The sequence below is a fragment of the Centroberyx affinis genome, unplaced genomic scaffold (genome assembly GCF_046629955.1).
Source record: "Centroberyx affinis isolate AG114_WGS23_722 - 3 ecotype Tasmania unplaced genomic scaffold, CSIRO-AGI_Caff_v1 ptg001292l_1, whole genome shotgun sequence".
Taxonomy (NCBI): Eukaryota; Metazoa; Chordata; class Actinopteri; order Beryciformes; family Berycidae; genus Centroberyx; species Centroberyx affinis.
In genome coordinates this window covers 560,012-575,768 of record NW_027279798.1, presented here as the reverse complement: position 1 = coordinate 575,768, position 15,757 = coordinate 560,012, and the positions used below count along the sequence as shown (strand labels likewise).

At 43.5% G+C, this 15,757-nt stretch overlaps 1 protein-coding gene across 1 annotated transcript in view; it reads left to right on the top strand.

Moving 5' to 3' along the window:
- The window catches only part of palm1b (paralemmin 1b), a 28,754-nt gene extending 16,230 nt beyond the window's left edge, over positions 1 to 12,524 (top strand). The window contains exons 3-6 of the mRNA XM_071525419.1: positions 7,148 to 7,228; positions 11,261 to 11,376; positions 11,805 to 11,875; positions 12,145 to 12,524. Coding sequence (XP_071381520.1) covers positions 7,148 to 7,228; positions 11,261 to 11,376; positions 11,805 to 11,875; positions 12,145 to 12,524 — 648 coding nt within the window. The remainder of the gene's footprint in view (positions 1 to 7,147; positions 7,229 to 11,260; positions 11,377 to 11,804; positions 11,876 to 12,144) is intronic.
- The last annotated feature ends 3,233 nt before the right edge of the window (positions 12,525 to 15,757 follow it).

The window sequence follows — 15,757 nt, the reverse complement described above, 5'->3', positions numbered from 1 at the left end:
CAAGCCCCTGAAGTCCAAGCTAACTACGACTTGTTGGCTCAGGCCCTGACGCAGGAATTTTCAAATGTCAGTGATAATGAACCTGACTTAATAACCGCCATGACTGTTAAACAGTCCAAGAATGAATCACCTCATGCCTATTACCACCGCTTGCGAAAGGCATTCTTCGGTAATATGAATGAACCAGGAATGGAAGAAGAAAAGTCATTTAAGCAACTCTTCATTTGCAATCTGCATCCAGCGACCAGCCTCCACCTAGGCGTCGCTGCAGACGAAAGCATAATGACTAGTCTCCAATTGCGCGAACTTGCCACTAGGGCGTTCAATAAATTGAAAGTGCCTCAGAGTAAATCTGCTGAGCACCATGTTGTTAACAATGACAACTCAAAGGCCGTAGGCCTACGACTTGAGGGTGTGCCAACCTCGCACACTCCGCCCATGGCCATTAAGCCATCGCGCTCACCATACAATAAAGATTCTAGGTTTCGCTCCAAGCAAACTGACTTCCAGTCAGGTAAGTCTAGAGCTGGAAACCATCCAACTGGCCAACACGAACGCCAGCCCGTACGTAACCGCCCGTCAATGCGAGACTACGGTAACCATAGGAATTATAAGAGACCAGATGATCACCATCATTGCTATGGATCCCAGAATGATAGATGGCACCAAAGGTCATTCCACCGCCACCATCGTTACCGATCCCAAAATGATGCACCGCATAGAGAAAGCCAGGATCATGGTAAGTCATTCAACATGTCAGCTGACGAATTGAGATCCATGTGTAAAGAATTCACCTGCAGAGCTTTTGAGAAAATGCTCAGAGGAAAGAAAGGTAAGCAGTTATGACTAGCGGCGGTGGACTATGATCCACCAAAGAATGAGCATAAACGCTCCAAGACCGGCTTGCCCACGACAACTGAAACCAAACAGAACACATGTGTAACTCAGACAGTGATTCCTAACACTGGCAACAGCCAAACCCTGGATCCTGGAGAAACATGTGATGATTTGTATTTGAGGCCAGACAATGTGCCAATGCCTGCCAAAGCTGAAGTTGCAACATTGAAGAGAAGACCGCCTTTCCGCCGGTTCTTGTGCAACCTCACCAGAAAGGGTACAAAGCGAAAGCCCTTTCTTTCAACCAAGCTTGAAAACTCTCTACTCTGTGATGCTCTTGTGGACACAGGAGCTGACTTGACAGTCATGTCAAGTTCCGTGTATGACCAGCTGCAAACAGCCTTGTTTTCAAATGGCAGATACCCCGACATAGACCATTGTGATTTCAGTATCAGAGGTTTCACGGAAAACCAAACCCACATCGATCGAGTGATGCTTGTTGAGCTGAAAATTGGACCCATGGTCCTCATGCATCCCGTCTACGTGTCAGAGATGGACACTTTTCCTCTGATCCTTGGTATGGACCTCCTTGATCGGTTTGAAGCCTTGATCGACCTCAAACGCTTGAAAATCTACGCTCAGGTCGGAGAGCCACTGCCCATTCCCGACAAGTGGTTCCACGAAGACCAGTACGATGCTCTGTGCATGGATATTCCAGCTCAGAAAAACATCCTTGACGATGCCCTTCTTGACTCAGCTCCAGATGAAACCAGCCAGGCTCGAGAGCCATGGCCACCTGCTGAGTTCTTCCACAACCAAGACACACTCTTGTGCTCTTTGGGCCCTTCACAGTCTGAAGGACAATGCCCCCTTGTGGTGAATGGCTTTGACTTGCAAAGCGCTCATGTTGAACATGTGATATTGAGTCTCGGGACAGAAAAGTCTTCCATCAGTCTTGAATGCCAAGTGGGGGACAAGGTCTGCGACACCTTCAGTCAACCAGTGGGGGTCTCCAAGACATTCCTGGCCCATTGGTCAGACCCACAGAAGATCACAGACAAACTCTTCCCAGTGACCCACCAAAGCAAAATTAGTGGGGGTCAGAAGGACCTCACCTTTAAATCGGTTCAAAGGAACCAGAATGAACTGTTCAAAAACCCCATGGGACGCGTAGGGGATTCTCCTGTTGTCAAATAAACAACACATAGGATTTCTTTTAAAGCACCCTGTGTGCTCATTCCCTCTTCTAACTCTTTAATTCATTGCTGCATTGAATAGTTGTAACTATTAGTGCGTGATACATTTAACTGTCCAGTTCACTCGTGATCATTTTAGTAAGAATATTCTTCCCTGACAGATATAACTGAGAGTAAGTTGATACTCTGTGTGCCAGAGCACACCTGCTTCATTGGTGGCGATAGACGCCACAGCATAGTCTAATTGCAGCCCTCAATAGTAACTGCTGTGATCTACAGTCTACTATCTTCAACTGCACTAATTCCAATTGATCAAAGCCTTGTTGTGTGCTGTGCTGTTTAACTACTGTGCCTCTTCTAACCATCGTGCATGCCCACTGTGTCATCCTCACGATGAAGATTTTCTGGGTGCTCGTGTTCCTATTTAGCGCTTATGTTGCTGATCAGAGCTGGACCAAAGATCAGTTTAGTGATGCTGAGATTGACATAACTCACAGGTTACACCAGTTTGAGAAGTTCAAGTTCACACAAGCTAAGCTGCATGGCTCACAGCGCTCCAAACATTTTCTGGGTGTAGTTGCAACAACTGCCTCCGCTGGTGACTCCCTGTTTTCCATCAGGACCTCCACAGTGAACGCAGTTAGGTTGTCCACTGGTAAACAACAGATTCATGATTTACAGGTACAACTGCCCAAAATCCATCAACAGACAACCGATCAATTTACACAAACCCAAACAATTGGTAGAAAATTCCAAGGCACTGTTGTAGTTCTCAACACTGACAGCATTGTTTTCAGCGAAACCTTTAACTCTGCAAGTCACTTATTAGAAGTGATACAGTATGATTTGGCCCATACTCAAAAGGTTAACATGCTAATGACAAACATGCTCAGAGAAGTCAGTTCCTCCATCGACAGCCTGACCATGAGCCGCATCCTTCCATATTTGATGACTTTTAGCCTGGTGAATGACATCCTTTCAAGAACCATAGCTGGTAATGTCATTCCCTTGCAAATGCACCTAGTCTCCAACTTAGGTAATGCTCCTCATCTATGCATGAGCACAGAGGCTCAAGAAGTGGCCTTGCTGCTCAGCCTCCCAAGTGTAGACCATAAGAATATCTACAGGTTGAAGGATGTGATGAAGGTTGGCATGTGGAAAAGTGACATCCAGGTGAAAATGAACACTTCTTCTGTTATGGCAAACCATGACAGTAATTTCAAATTGTATGTAATACCTAACCTAATAATGTGCACATCAATGAAAGACAATACATTTTTGTGTCCAAGCAGAACCTTTGTGAGGAATGACACCGACCAATCGTGTGGCATTCACCCATCGAGCAACAGCTCGCATTGCAGAGCCGAGGTTACCTCCTGCTCTGTCACAGACACCAAAGAAATGGTTGGGAAATGTTTGCTAGTTACTTCCCTTGCGTCCATTACCACTCTCACGCATGGAAGACATGACACGGCTAACAGAATTACTCTACCCAACCACACTATGTGGATCCAATGTCCTAGCCTGTATCCTCTGCCGAAACAAGCCTATAACAGTGATAATTTTGATGGCCTTGGCACTGGCTCTGGAAAGCTCCTGAGCCTGCGTGCCGTCCACTCCAGCACTGCCCCAGCTTGTCAATGATTCATGAAGTATGCCTTCAATGATGACCTTAATTTAGCAATGATATATATGCTCATTTAGCTACCACAAGTTATGGTTAGGATATGAATGTAACTAGTAGTTTACACTTAGACTTAGCGTGCAGGTTGTTTGTCAAGTTTATTAGTGATTATTATAGGAGAGACCCTTAGAGCGCCCTATCACACTGAAGCCACTTCAGACAAACACACTTCTGTTAATTCCACTGTTACATATACACACCTCACTGCCCATGTGTCTGACAATGATCATACTGTGTGCCAGTGATGCTTGTTTGTGTCCTGCAATGATGCTCCAGTTCTTTCCAGGAGACGCACCATTACCGGACAAGTGGGGGAATGTAGTAACTGCACCCACACCGTCATTGTCATCACACATCTGGAAGGGCCTTACATCCTGTGTGTGAGCCTCTGCCCTGATAACGGATCAGGAAAGTGGATGGAAAGTGGTTGGATCGTAAAGGAGGCCACTGACCTCTTGGTAAATCACTCCATTTTCACCCTAAGAGCTGATATCAAGGACCAGACCTGGTAAATAACCATAAAACACCAACACTCAGCCCTGTCTTTGGTAATCCCCAAAGAGACAGAGAGTCTGAGATGACACCCATTGGAATGTTGCCAAAATCAAGAGAAATCTTTGATACAGACTCATGAAACTTTGGGCATCACATTGTGGTGGACTCTAATGTATATGACTAATTTTATGTGTAACTGTGATGTTTTATATAATAGTTATTTACGTTATTCAAGTTCGTTATCTTTACATAGGGCTTCGATAGCCATGTTTGATATTAAAGTGTTCAGGAATTTGTGCTGAGTTTAATAATGTTAATGTTACAACGGTCAATTATATTGGATAGATCTGGGAACCAAAAGTAGGGTTTCATGCATATGTAATGAGCCGTAAAACTAGACATGCCAGCCCACGCACACACCCCTCAACTGATCACAACAAAACCAAACACACACATTTCCAATGCGGATTTCATGCACTTTACGTGGTCGCGACACGTGTGCTAACGGAGTCTGACAACAACTTTGTTCCAAAGTTTGTCTCCAAAGACGGACTCAACTGCACCATCATCATCAAGCCAAGTAGAAAGCCTGTTTCATCCGAAACAGTGAAGAGAGCCTTGCTGCCTGCCTATCTGCCTGACAAATACACACACACACCAGCACGTGTGTCTGTGTGTCCTGCCTGCTACAACCTCACTATCAGCTATCCTGCTGAGGTTAACTCTGAAGAATCATCGGAACTTCCAGAGTGGGTCGGCCTTGAGAGACCCACAGCCCTGTCCAGCAGCCTGCGTGCTCCAGCCTGCGTGCTCCACTCTGCGGCCTGCTGAGATCAACTGAACAGACGTCGGATCTTCATCCTCCAGCACCTCATCGAGCCGAGACTCCTCACAGCCTCCCGGCCTCAGCGTGCTTCATCTCCCTCCGGACCTTCGCTGGTGTCGTATGTACTGATCATTGTCCGCTGGGCATCATATCATACATCACACATAGCTATTCCATTACATTCCCACTTCACACACATATCACACACCTTATTACGGCTCCCTATAGTTATAGTGACCATTCAGTTATTCAAAGATTCATTTGAGTTTTCCAGATAGTTATACTGTCGCCCTTTATTCCTGTCTTGCTGACTCATGTCTTCCACTGCTCATCTTCCATGATTGTGTCTGCTGAAATGTTGGTTTAATTATCAGTGTTGCATATTTACATGATCATCTATTCCTATTGCCATTGATTCATCACAATTCATAGGTATACCTTTGTATATACTGTACTATATTCACTTGTATTTACCTGATTATTGAGTGTGCTTTAGTTTAGTAATAAACATATTATCTTGCATAAAGTCACCTCCTGTGTTCAGTGTGTGGGTTTAAATTCAAACATGCCGAGAATTCACTCCTTCAGATGAGACCTGTTGATGCTGTCTGTTATCTGGTGCCCCGTTCTTAATTCTCATTGAAGCTAACTCTAAATTATATTGATATCAGACACCATTAATACCTATCACCACTACACTCTCAACCTTTTAGACCCCATCTCCTCCACCCATTAGTGGCCATAGGAAGCAGTAATGCACTAGATAGATACAGCTTTCTCACTCCCTTTCTCTCTGTCTCTGTCTCTCTCTGTGTCTGTCTCATCCTCTCTTTCTCCTAACTCTATCTATTCAGTATTTTATGCAAATTGTGATTTATTGCAGTGTTTCCCATACCCACCCAGGTGAATTAACAGCCCGCCAAGTAATTTTTTTGTTTTGGATTCATTTCGGGTGCAATGATGCATGAAGCTGGTGGTTCTTGCTGGTGCCATTTTCAAACAATCAAGACTTAATGCTGCCAAGTGCTTAAAGTGTGTTAGTGAACAATAACCATAATTAATTGCACATATGACACAGCGCATCTGTTGTTAAAAGTTGCAAAGCGTCAGTGAAACTTTTAATGTGTAATGCCATGCAATAGCCACTAAAATAAAGGCTTTTAACTTTTTTTCTAAGAGAAGAGTGCCTTGGATTTGTTTCTCTTCACTGAACCACCCCAACTTCCAATGAGCATCTCTCTACAACACACTGAAGACAAGGCAGCATTCCTCCTTCCTCCTCTGGGCCAATTTGAATGACAGTTTGAAATGTAGCCTAAGTAAAAAAAAGTATCACGATGAAGCCAGTAAAATATGATTTACTGGGAATGAAATGTCAGTAACAAGTTGTCATTAACCCCCCCCACCCACCCAACGGCATCGAAGCACATTGCCAACCTGTGGGAAACACTGGCACTGAATCAGAAAAGCTGAATGGACAAAATGTAATAAAATTTCATCAACATCACAAAAACGTTTTTACACTTTGCTTTCAACAAAGAACTTAGAAGGAAAATAGTGATGGAAACGCATCTGCAGAACAAATTAGCTGACAGTAAAGAAGAATAAAAATTTGACCAACAATCAATTCTTCAAATACTCTACTCTTTCTAGGAAGCATGTTTATTCACTTCACCCCAGATGGAGGAAATACACTTCATTTGCATTTTATTTTTTTGCAACATTTCAAAGGTTTACCTGACATTTGTTCCACAGTTAGATGGAAACATGGCTATAGAAACACTCATCTCTCTGTTTCTCTCTCTCTCGCTCTACTTCTCTCTTAACACATACTCACTTAGACACACAATGCCATTACATTGGATCATACATAGTGCACTCTCCAATGATCATATGCAATCAGTTCTACTGTTAATGACATAGTGTGGCTCTCTTGGAAAAATTCTACTTCATAATGTGCTTAGCATTAATGTGTCCACTTCAATGGTGAGATGCATGCAATCTAATCATGAGTTGTGTGTGTTTGTGTGTGTTTGTGTGTGTTTGTGTTTGTGTGTGTGTGTGTGTGTGTGTGTGTGTGTGTGTGTGTGTGTGTGTTTGTGGTAACAGGAGAAAAGGAAGAAGCAGACAGAGATTGAGAACAAGAGGAGGCAGCTGGATGATGACCGACGACAACTCCAACATCTCAAGGTACACACACACACACACACACACGCGTATGGCACATGCCCTGTTTATATGATGTTTACTAAACTTAAGATGATTCCGCATTATCTTACATCCATTTTCCAAGTCCTAACCCTTGAAGCTGCACTAGGCAACTTTGCATGTTGACGGCGCCAAATGTCAGCAAGAGGTAACTGTTTGAGAAATTTGTACTTCAATACCTAGAAATCATGTGACATGACATCAGTTAACTGCACATAGCACGCTCATGTTTACCAACCTGACTGGTCAGTGTTGCTTTATACCAAAGGGATGAGAGAGGAAAAAGATCTAAGGTTGGTGAGTCCAGCTTTCTCTGGACGGAGCGCTGCTCATTGCTGTTTAGGAGACACTTAAGTTTTGATTCGTCAAGGTTTTGAAGTGTACATACCCAAAACCAGAATTCAATTTGGGCAAGCAGGGCAAATCTACTGGGTGGAACACACTTCTCTATTGCAGCTCCATGTTGTGATTTAGGCTGCTAACCCTTACCATTAACTTCAACCAATCCCTAATTCTAGCCAAGACCCTGACCCTAAGATAACCTTTTCTGTTTTGAATACCGACAGTAAGTCCTGTGTTTTCGGGTAATCACACCACACTCGTTAGACACTTCACACACCCACACAACAACACCAGCCTCAGCAACTCCTTTCTGATCTATCAGTCCCACAGAATGAGATACTCCCCAACTGCTGCTGTCACGGAATGTTCAGAATGGACAGCAGATAACACCAGTAGCTCCTCCACATGCTGTTTATACACACACACACACACACACACACACACACAAACATACGTATCCACATACACTCACACAGACACACACATTCAAATATGCATGCGTGGATACACACACACACACACACACACACATATCAGAGCCAAGGCTTTTGTCAGCGTGTGTGTCAGCACTATCAAAGCTATTTCAGCTCTGGACAATTCAGCTGGTCAGAGATAAGAGCAAAGGTTGTTGTTGTGTATGCGCTTGCGCAGACATGTGTGTGTGTGTGTGTGTGTGTGTGTGGCAATAGTGCCTGTGACCTGCACTATTGCCCTTGCGTGCTCCCACTTTTCTATTTTCAGAGCAAACCTTTGTGTGCATGTGTGTGTGTGTGTTTGCGTGTGTGTGTGTATGTGTGTGTGTGTGTGTGTGTGTGTTCGCGTTACTCCACAAAAGAACATAGAAGCCTCGGACAATGTAGAGGGATCAGGCAGAGGAAACAGATTTCTGTCCCACTCCCACCAACAGGAAACTGCTCTTACACCCACCGCACCCCGCTTTCGTCTGATACACACACACGCACGCGCACACACACACACACACACACACACACAGGGGAAGTGTAGTCACACAGGAGCATTAGAAGGCTCTTTGTGCAAACCGCAGCAAGTATTCCTTTTCCAAAGGCAGTGTTCATGTGGAAAACCCAATAAATGTCTTCATTTACACACCACATTTTTATAGGTGTGTACCTGCCCCACTATTAAACCACACAAATACAGGATCATACACACACCGACACACACACACTCACACAGTGCAAACGGAGGTGAGGTAGTATAATGTTGTTAACACAGCACACAGTAATAGGGGTTCTGTTTTTAATTAGTGAGCCATGTTATATATGATTATGCAAGCAGCAGCCTGCAGTCCTAATTAAAACCTATGAGCATCAACATACTATACTGTCTAAACACAGAAAACACACACACACACTTCATAGAGAAGCATATGATGAGTTCTGTTCCAAAATGAGATACTGAGATACTGTTACTTACCATAACATTAAGTGATAGCACAACATTAGAACAGATTATGGTACTTTTTAAATGGTAGTTAAGTCACTGGTTGACAAAATGGTAACAATTATACTGGATCAACCATATTTTAGAGATACTGAATTATGATTTTCAGGTAATGATTTCTTTTCCAAATGGATATAGTGTTTTTGAATAGGACTCTAAAGAAAGAAGCACCATGAATTTTGAACTCCTAACGATTCTATCTCTGCCACTGATCAGTGACTGTGTGTGTGTGTGTGTGTGTGTGTGTGTGTGTGTGCGTGCGTGCATACGTGTGCATCACAGTTCCGCCCATTGTCTGCTACGTTAGCAGCTTTTACTCCAAAGAACAATGGAACAGACGTAGCTTCAGCGCTCTGGCTTTACGACTGTTCGTGCAGACTAATGTGCGCGTGTGTGTGTGCAAGTGTGTGTGTGTGCGTGCATGTGTTTGCGTGCGCATGAGCGAGTACATTAAGTGATGTCAGACTTTGGGGTAGGGTGTGGTGAGAGAGCGAGCAAGACTGAGAGAGACAGGAGACAGGAGAGAGAGAGAAAGAGAGAGAGTCAGGGTTGGATTCAATGCCCAAGAGACCATGCAGGGCTGGGGTATTTCAGAGTGTTGAATTACACCGTGTGTGTGTGTGTGTGTGTGTGTGTGTGTGTGTGTGTGTTGCAGCTGGGCGTCTGGAGCTGAACCATGTACTCCATGCACTCCTGGAGAGAGTGAGAGTCGAAACACAAGTACAGACAGTCAGACAGATAAACAGAGATAGAAACCGAGGAAGATTCACATGGACAGTTACAACCCCATTCAATTCAAAGAGCACAAAGCGAAAAGTTCATGAACTTTATGATGGATAGAGATGCATACAAGCGAGAGGAAGGGGCAGGGGCCGGGTTGGAGGAGAGGAAAAAAAAAAAACGGGAGGGGGAGTTTTGCTTTGGAAATTCTTGTTGCATCACTGGAGAGGAATTCACATGAAGCACAGGTCCAGATTTTCAGACGGACTCATGGAAACAAGAGATTTTCTAGCACTTTTCCATATGGCCAGTCAGGGTTGCATTTCGCTGCAGAGTCTAGCAGCTGCGAATAAAACACATTGTTACTGTTCACCTCCAAGCATGCCAAATATTTCCTTTGATATTAGCTTATCTACTGAAAAGGAGAGAATGGAGCTGGAGAGCGGCAAGACAAAGATACAGGGACATTTGGCAATTGATGGAAGAAATAAAGATAGATTGAAGAAAGAGATAGAGATGCAGATGTGGAAAGAAAGAGAAGAATGAGCATCAAAGTGAAAATACAAATATTTTTCCTCTGATCTTGTTTATTTTAATCAATATTTGTAAGCATGTGAGTTTCTCCGCTGGCAATGAAAGCAAGGGTGACTAATTCGGTTTGCATGAACTTTTACGTTCAAATGAGCTTTTTCTCACAATAGCCCAGCTAACAGAACCAAAAAGTGCAATAGGGACTCTCAGCTTGTCCATGAAGGTACTCTCTGATTCACTGTCAAGCTCCAGGAGGTGTTGTTTGATGCCTTTTAAGATTAGATGCTGCCGTTTTTATCTTTCAGAGAGACTTATCTAGACTTAACTTCCATGCTCATTCGAGTACAATAGGATAATTCTATTTTAGGGTGGATTTTCTGCTCAAACCCGGAGGCCTGGGTGCCCTGGCAGGGTGCCGTACTCCACTTGGCAAACGAGTTGGCAGTTGGAGGTGAAGTGTTTGACAGAGTCATTGAGTGGCAGCAGTCAAGAGGAGTGCTGGACGCACTCACTGGCAGATTTAGTTTTAGATTGGCTAAAGGGCTCGCCCATTCTGTCTCTGTGAAAGTGCCACTAATCTCTCCTGAAACAAGTCACACCGAAGTCCAAGGGAGAAAGGGTGATGGTGTTCTGCAGTTTGGGGGATTGAAGTACTGCTATTAAATTCATTAAGTGCTCCTGTGCAAATGAGAAGAGCAGCATGAGCAAAGCTCTTCTACCTTTGGAAGTTCCTATCATGGCACACACACACACACACACACACACACGGTTTAGTACATGGGTACAGTGTTGAATGGAATAATAAAATTCAGACTGATTATAGATATAGATAGATAACTATAGATTTTGCAGAAAAGTGAAATAAAACATCTAACTTACCTAACAACTTTTCCCCTTGTTCAACAACAAGTCACCCATTGATCCTCTCTGCTGTATATCTGTTATGTCCCCATGCAGTCGAAGGCGCTGAGGGAGCGCTGGTTGTTGGATGGAGCTCCAGAGGAGGAGGAGACTCAGAAGCGTCTGCAGGAGGACGAGGTGAAGACCAAACTCCTGGAGCAGGTCATCCTCAGGTCAGTATCCAAAACCCCTGCAGGGAATCGCTCCAGGACCACGGCTTCATCGTGATACTCAAGATGACACATGAGCAGCCAGTCAGCAGCGTTTTGTATAATATCGTAATATTGCCTTTAGCCAGAATGTGGATTGGCAAATGGGACAGAATCATTGTGGATAACATGGTTGGCTATAAGAAAAGATTTTCAGAGCAACAATTTTGATGAAAAAATGCTCTTGGTCATAATTTTGAGTAGAACTGGAAATCTACTTTGCCTCAAAATGTTGCCTGTGTATCACAGTCTCTATGGTGTAAAGGAATTACTGATTAAAGTAAGCAGCGCTCTTCTCTAATGAATGTGTGTGTGTGTGTGTGTGTGTGTGTGTGTGTGTGTGTTTGTGTGTGTTTGTGTGTGTGTGTGTGTGTGTGTTGTTTCTGAGCCAGGCTGGAGCAGGAGATTGAGGAACTGGAGACAGGCGCGCCAGCCAATCAGGGCGTGGCCAAAGAAAATGGAGGTAAGTTCGGTACCCATGGCAACATAAGATTACACTGGAAACCATGGAAACACAGCCTGGACAACTGAGTCAGATGGGTAGAGGTTCAGCGAGCCAATAATGGGCTCTGCACTTGATGTTTCAAATCTTTCCTCTCATCCGGAGGTCATTAAAACAATATTTCCTTTCTTTCTTTGTCTCTCTTGACTTTCCACCACTCTCTCTGGCCACCCTCTTCTCTCTTTTGCGCCCCCTCCATCCTGCCTGTGGTGCCCCGCTGCCCCCTACAGGAGAGAACGGAGTAGTGCAGCCCTCTGGTCAGACTCCTAGGAGAGAGGTGACAGGGATCGAGGCCAAGCTGCTGGGCCCCAGCCCCGACCAGGCGAGCGCCGACAACCCCGTCACCCTGGTGTTCATGGGATACAAGACCGTCGAGGAGGAGCAGGAGAACCGCACGGCCCTGGGGATGGAGGGGGTGGACGGCAACGTCAAGGCCGAGTTCGTGGTCATCGAGGACGGGGAGGGGAAAGCCGGAGGAGAGGGGGCCACAGAGGAGCAGGCTCCACCCAATGGCAGCATGGCGGAGAAGGAGAAGGCCAATGGGGGAGGGGAGGAGGGAGAGAAGGAAAAGGAGAAGAAACAGACCTGCAAATGCTGCACGGTCATGTGAGTCATGTGTCTGTGTGTGTGTGTGTGTGTGTGTGTGTGTGTGCATGCATGTATGTATGTATGTATGTATGCCTGAGTGCACGCCAGCCCCTGTGTGGGCATGTGTACAGTTGTGTGTGTCTGTACTTGCAAGTGTGTGTGTGTGTGTGTGTGTGTGCGTGTAACTATGTGTCTGTGTGGGAGTGTGTGTATCAGGACTGGAAAAAAACAACAGAAGTACAGTTACACAGCCAAGATATCAACAAAGAAAGCCAATACAGCAGCTTCAGCCACAACAACAAGAACCACAAAGACTCATAAGTACACTTTACTCTGTATACTTTCTCTGATATGTATTTTACTTTTGATTTCTATTGATATTTTTCTATTTTTCTGTCTTGACATTTATATTGTATTCAGTATGTATATCTTTATTATGGGACTGTGTACTGTAAGTTCATTGTTATTATTGTTGGAAAAAAATGAAAATGTAATAGCTCTCTGGATTGTACTGCTACCCACTGGGGACATCTGGAAACTTTAAATCATTGTAATTTAGTCAAAACAGCAAAATATGAAGGACACAGAAACTTAAATATATATATTTCTCTGTGTAGGCCTACCAACTATTTATCAGTCAATTTCATATTGCAATATTGTCTAAGATATTATTTTAAATAGTATTTTAATATATTGATATCAAATTATGTTTTATACAATGTATTTATTGTTTTTGGTTCTCTTCATCATCTCCAAACATTGACTGCATGTAAGCTTGTAAGCACTACCAGATTCGCGTTACAATCATAACAAGTGTCTGCGCTTTCTTAGACTCATATGTGCTCATATCTTTAGTCACGTAAGTCTTTATATCAGTAACAGTAAATATAATTGGCAGTGTTAGAGATACGCATTAAGTTTAAAAAAAAAACAAAAAAAACTACAGCACGGAGACAAAGAGGCAAAGTAGAATACTGATCTTATTACAAACCACATTAGCTTCTCACAGATACTGTATGCCACACTTACATGTACATGAAAATCACAGCTTTTTTCTATTTTTAAAAAAACAAAAATACAATTCATGTTCAATAGAGTCACGTCAAGCCATTGTGCAATGATTAGAAATGCTTAAATACTTTTGTTCTCTCAGCGGTAACGTCGATGTAGAATCTTATGAGGTAGCACTGCATGAAGCCTTGCAGCTTTATTATCCGTCTTGTCACTGTCAGGTCTCTATATATCTCGTTCACATGAATGTAAGTTCAGGGGTTAAATTGGGATTCGTTCTACCACATTGAGAGAGGAGTGGGGCTTGCTCAGCTCGCCATGAAAAGCTTTTGTCGCTTCATGAACCAAATAAAATATCTGTTAATACTGTAATTTCACTGTGTGTTGGTCGGCTGCTGGTTTCTGTCTTCTATTCGCTCCCAGTTTAACCCCTGGCTGTCTCTGTTTTTGTCTGTAGACCTGGGCCCAATAGTACTTGAATAGATCCAAAGTGAAAAAAGGACTGAAATGTCTTTTCTTACAAATGATCATCACCTGGGGATCCTAAACCGGGATCCGAATTTGAAGAATTTAGTCGTATCCAGGTACCCCGTCTCTGTAGGAATTTGTTTTTTAATGTAGTGTGGGGATCCAGTAGAAAGAGGCCACATAATTAAAGAAACTCTAATCTAACCACTTGAAACTGTTCAAGTCTCTAGCAAGATGTGTCTTAAGTAATTAAAACCCCTGAAATAAGCACCTTGAGTAATTCAAACCCCTGAAAGCCTATTGAAATACATTTTGGCCCTAGTCTCCTCATCTGTTTGGCGGACAGTAGAGGTCATGGATGGTCTGGGTCAGTGATGCTATGCCGCCTACACTTCTTCTCCCCCCAGGCTCAACCATGCCTCCGTGTTTCACTGACACACCATCACCATTATCCCACTGTTTTTCTTGTTTTGTCCCCATCATCATCAAACCGCAACCCCCACCGTCTCCGCTCGCAGACATGCAGTTTAAAAACCTCTGAAGTTGGTGCTAACATTGAGTCTAAATCATAACTCTCCATCCACCAACTGCCGTTAGAACACTCGTTCTCTCTGTCATACTCAAATGACTGGTGAGGGGGATTGTGGGAAATATAGTTCACCGGGACTCTACTGCCTCCTGCATACACTTGTTGAATAAGAGAGTCTTTTTGCAGCCCTCAGTGCCAGATGCATTCTCTCAAGTCCTGCCTGCATTTAAACGCTCCCTTCTAACATTCCAAGGGAAGTCAACAGGCGGACGGACAAAGTATACCTTTTTTCATGTGTACAGTTCCACTGTAATTGTACGACTTACAACTTTCGTTTCTTATATTGACTCTCATGTTTTTTGTTTTATTTTTCCCTATGGCCTCTTTGCAGGGCAGTGTATTGTATTTGATGTGTGTATTTTTAAAAAAAAGATGACTACATCTGTGTATTGTTGGTGCCTTTGTCAGGTTCAGTTGGTTGGACTTGTCTGTCTGCCATCCATATTAGCCCGCGGTTTGTCCAGCTCCGCTCCTGGTCATGACGACCCGCTGGAAATGTTGCCTTCTAGTCTGGAGGCAGAATATTAACACCAGTTTTTCACACAATAACATGTAAATGCAGCTAAGAAGACAGAGAAAGTGCAGAATATTGTTGGTGTCTTGAAGAAACTCTGTATCCCCAATTTTGCCTTTTTTTAGATTGTTTGATTTTGTTTTACTGCAACTGACAGCTGATATTTTTATCCCACATGTAGAAAAGATGTCAGAACAAAAGCCAAACCACACCCTTTAAATTGCATTTGAAGCAGTCAAAAATGGACAGGCTTTAATGGGATAATCAACAGGTTTTTCTCAATTCCCCAAAAGTTGGAGTTTTTTGGAGATACAAGGTTTATGCAGGAGACTGACAATTATGTATATATGTACACATATAAGTATGTGCATATCTATATATACATATACGTATACTTATAACTGTAATGGGGAGTAAATTTGTCAAGATAAAACTGCATAATAGTGGGTCTCTGGAACAGGAGCGGAGACAGCAACCCTGTGTTAGACCAATGCCTGTTCATCTATTCTGTGGTCGTCCAAATGTTTAATCTTGAATAAAACTACTGTTTGTTTACAGCAAGTCAGACAAGTGTCTGTGTAACTAACCAAATGTACACGCACGCACACGCACATGCACACGCACACGCACACGCACACACACACACACACATACACATACACAGAGAGTCATG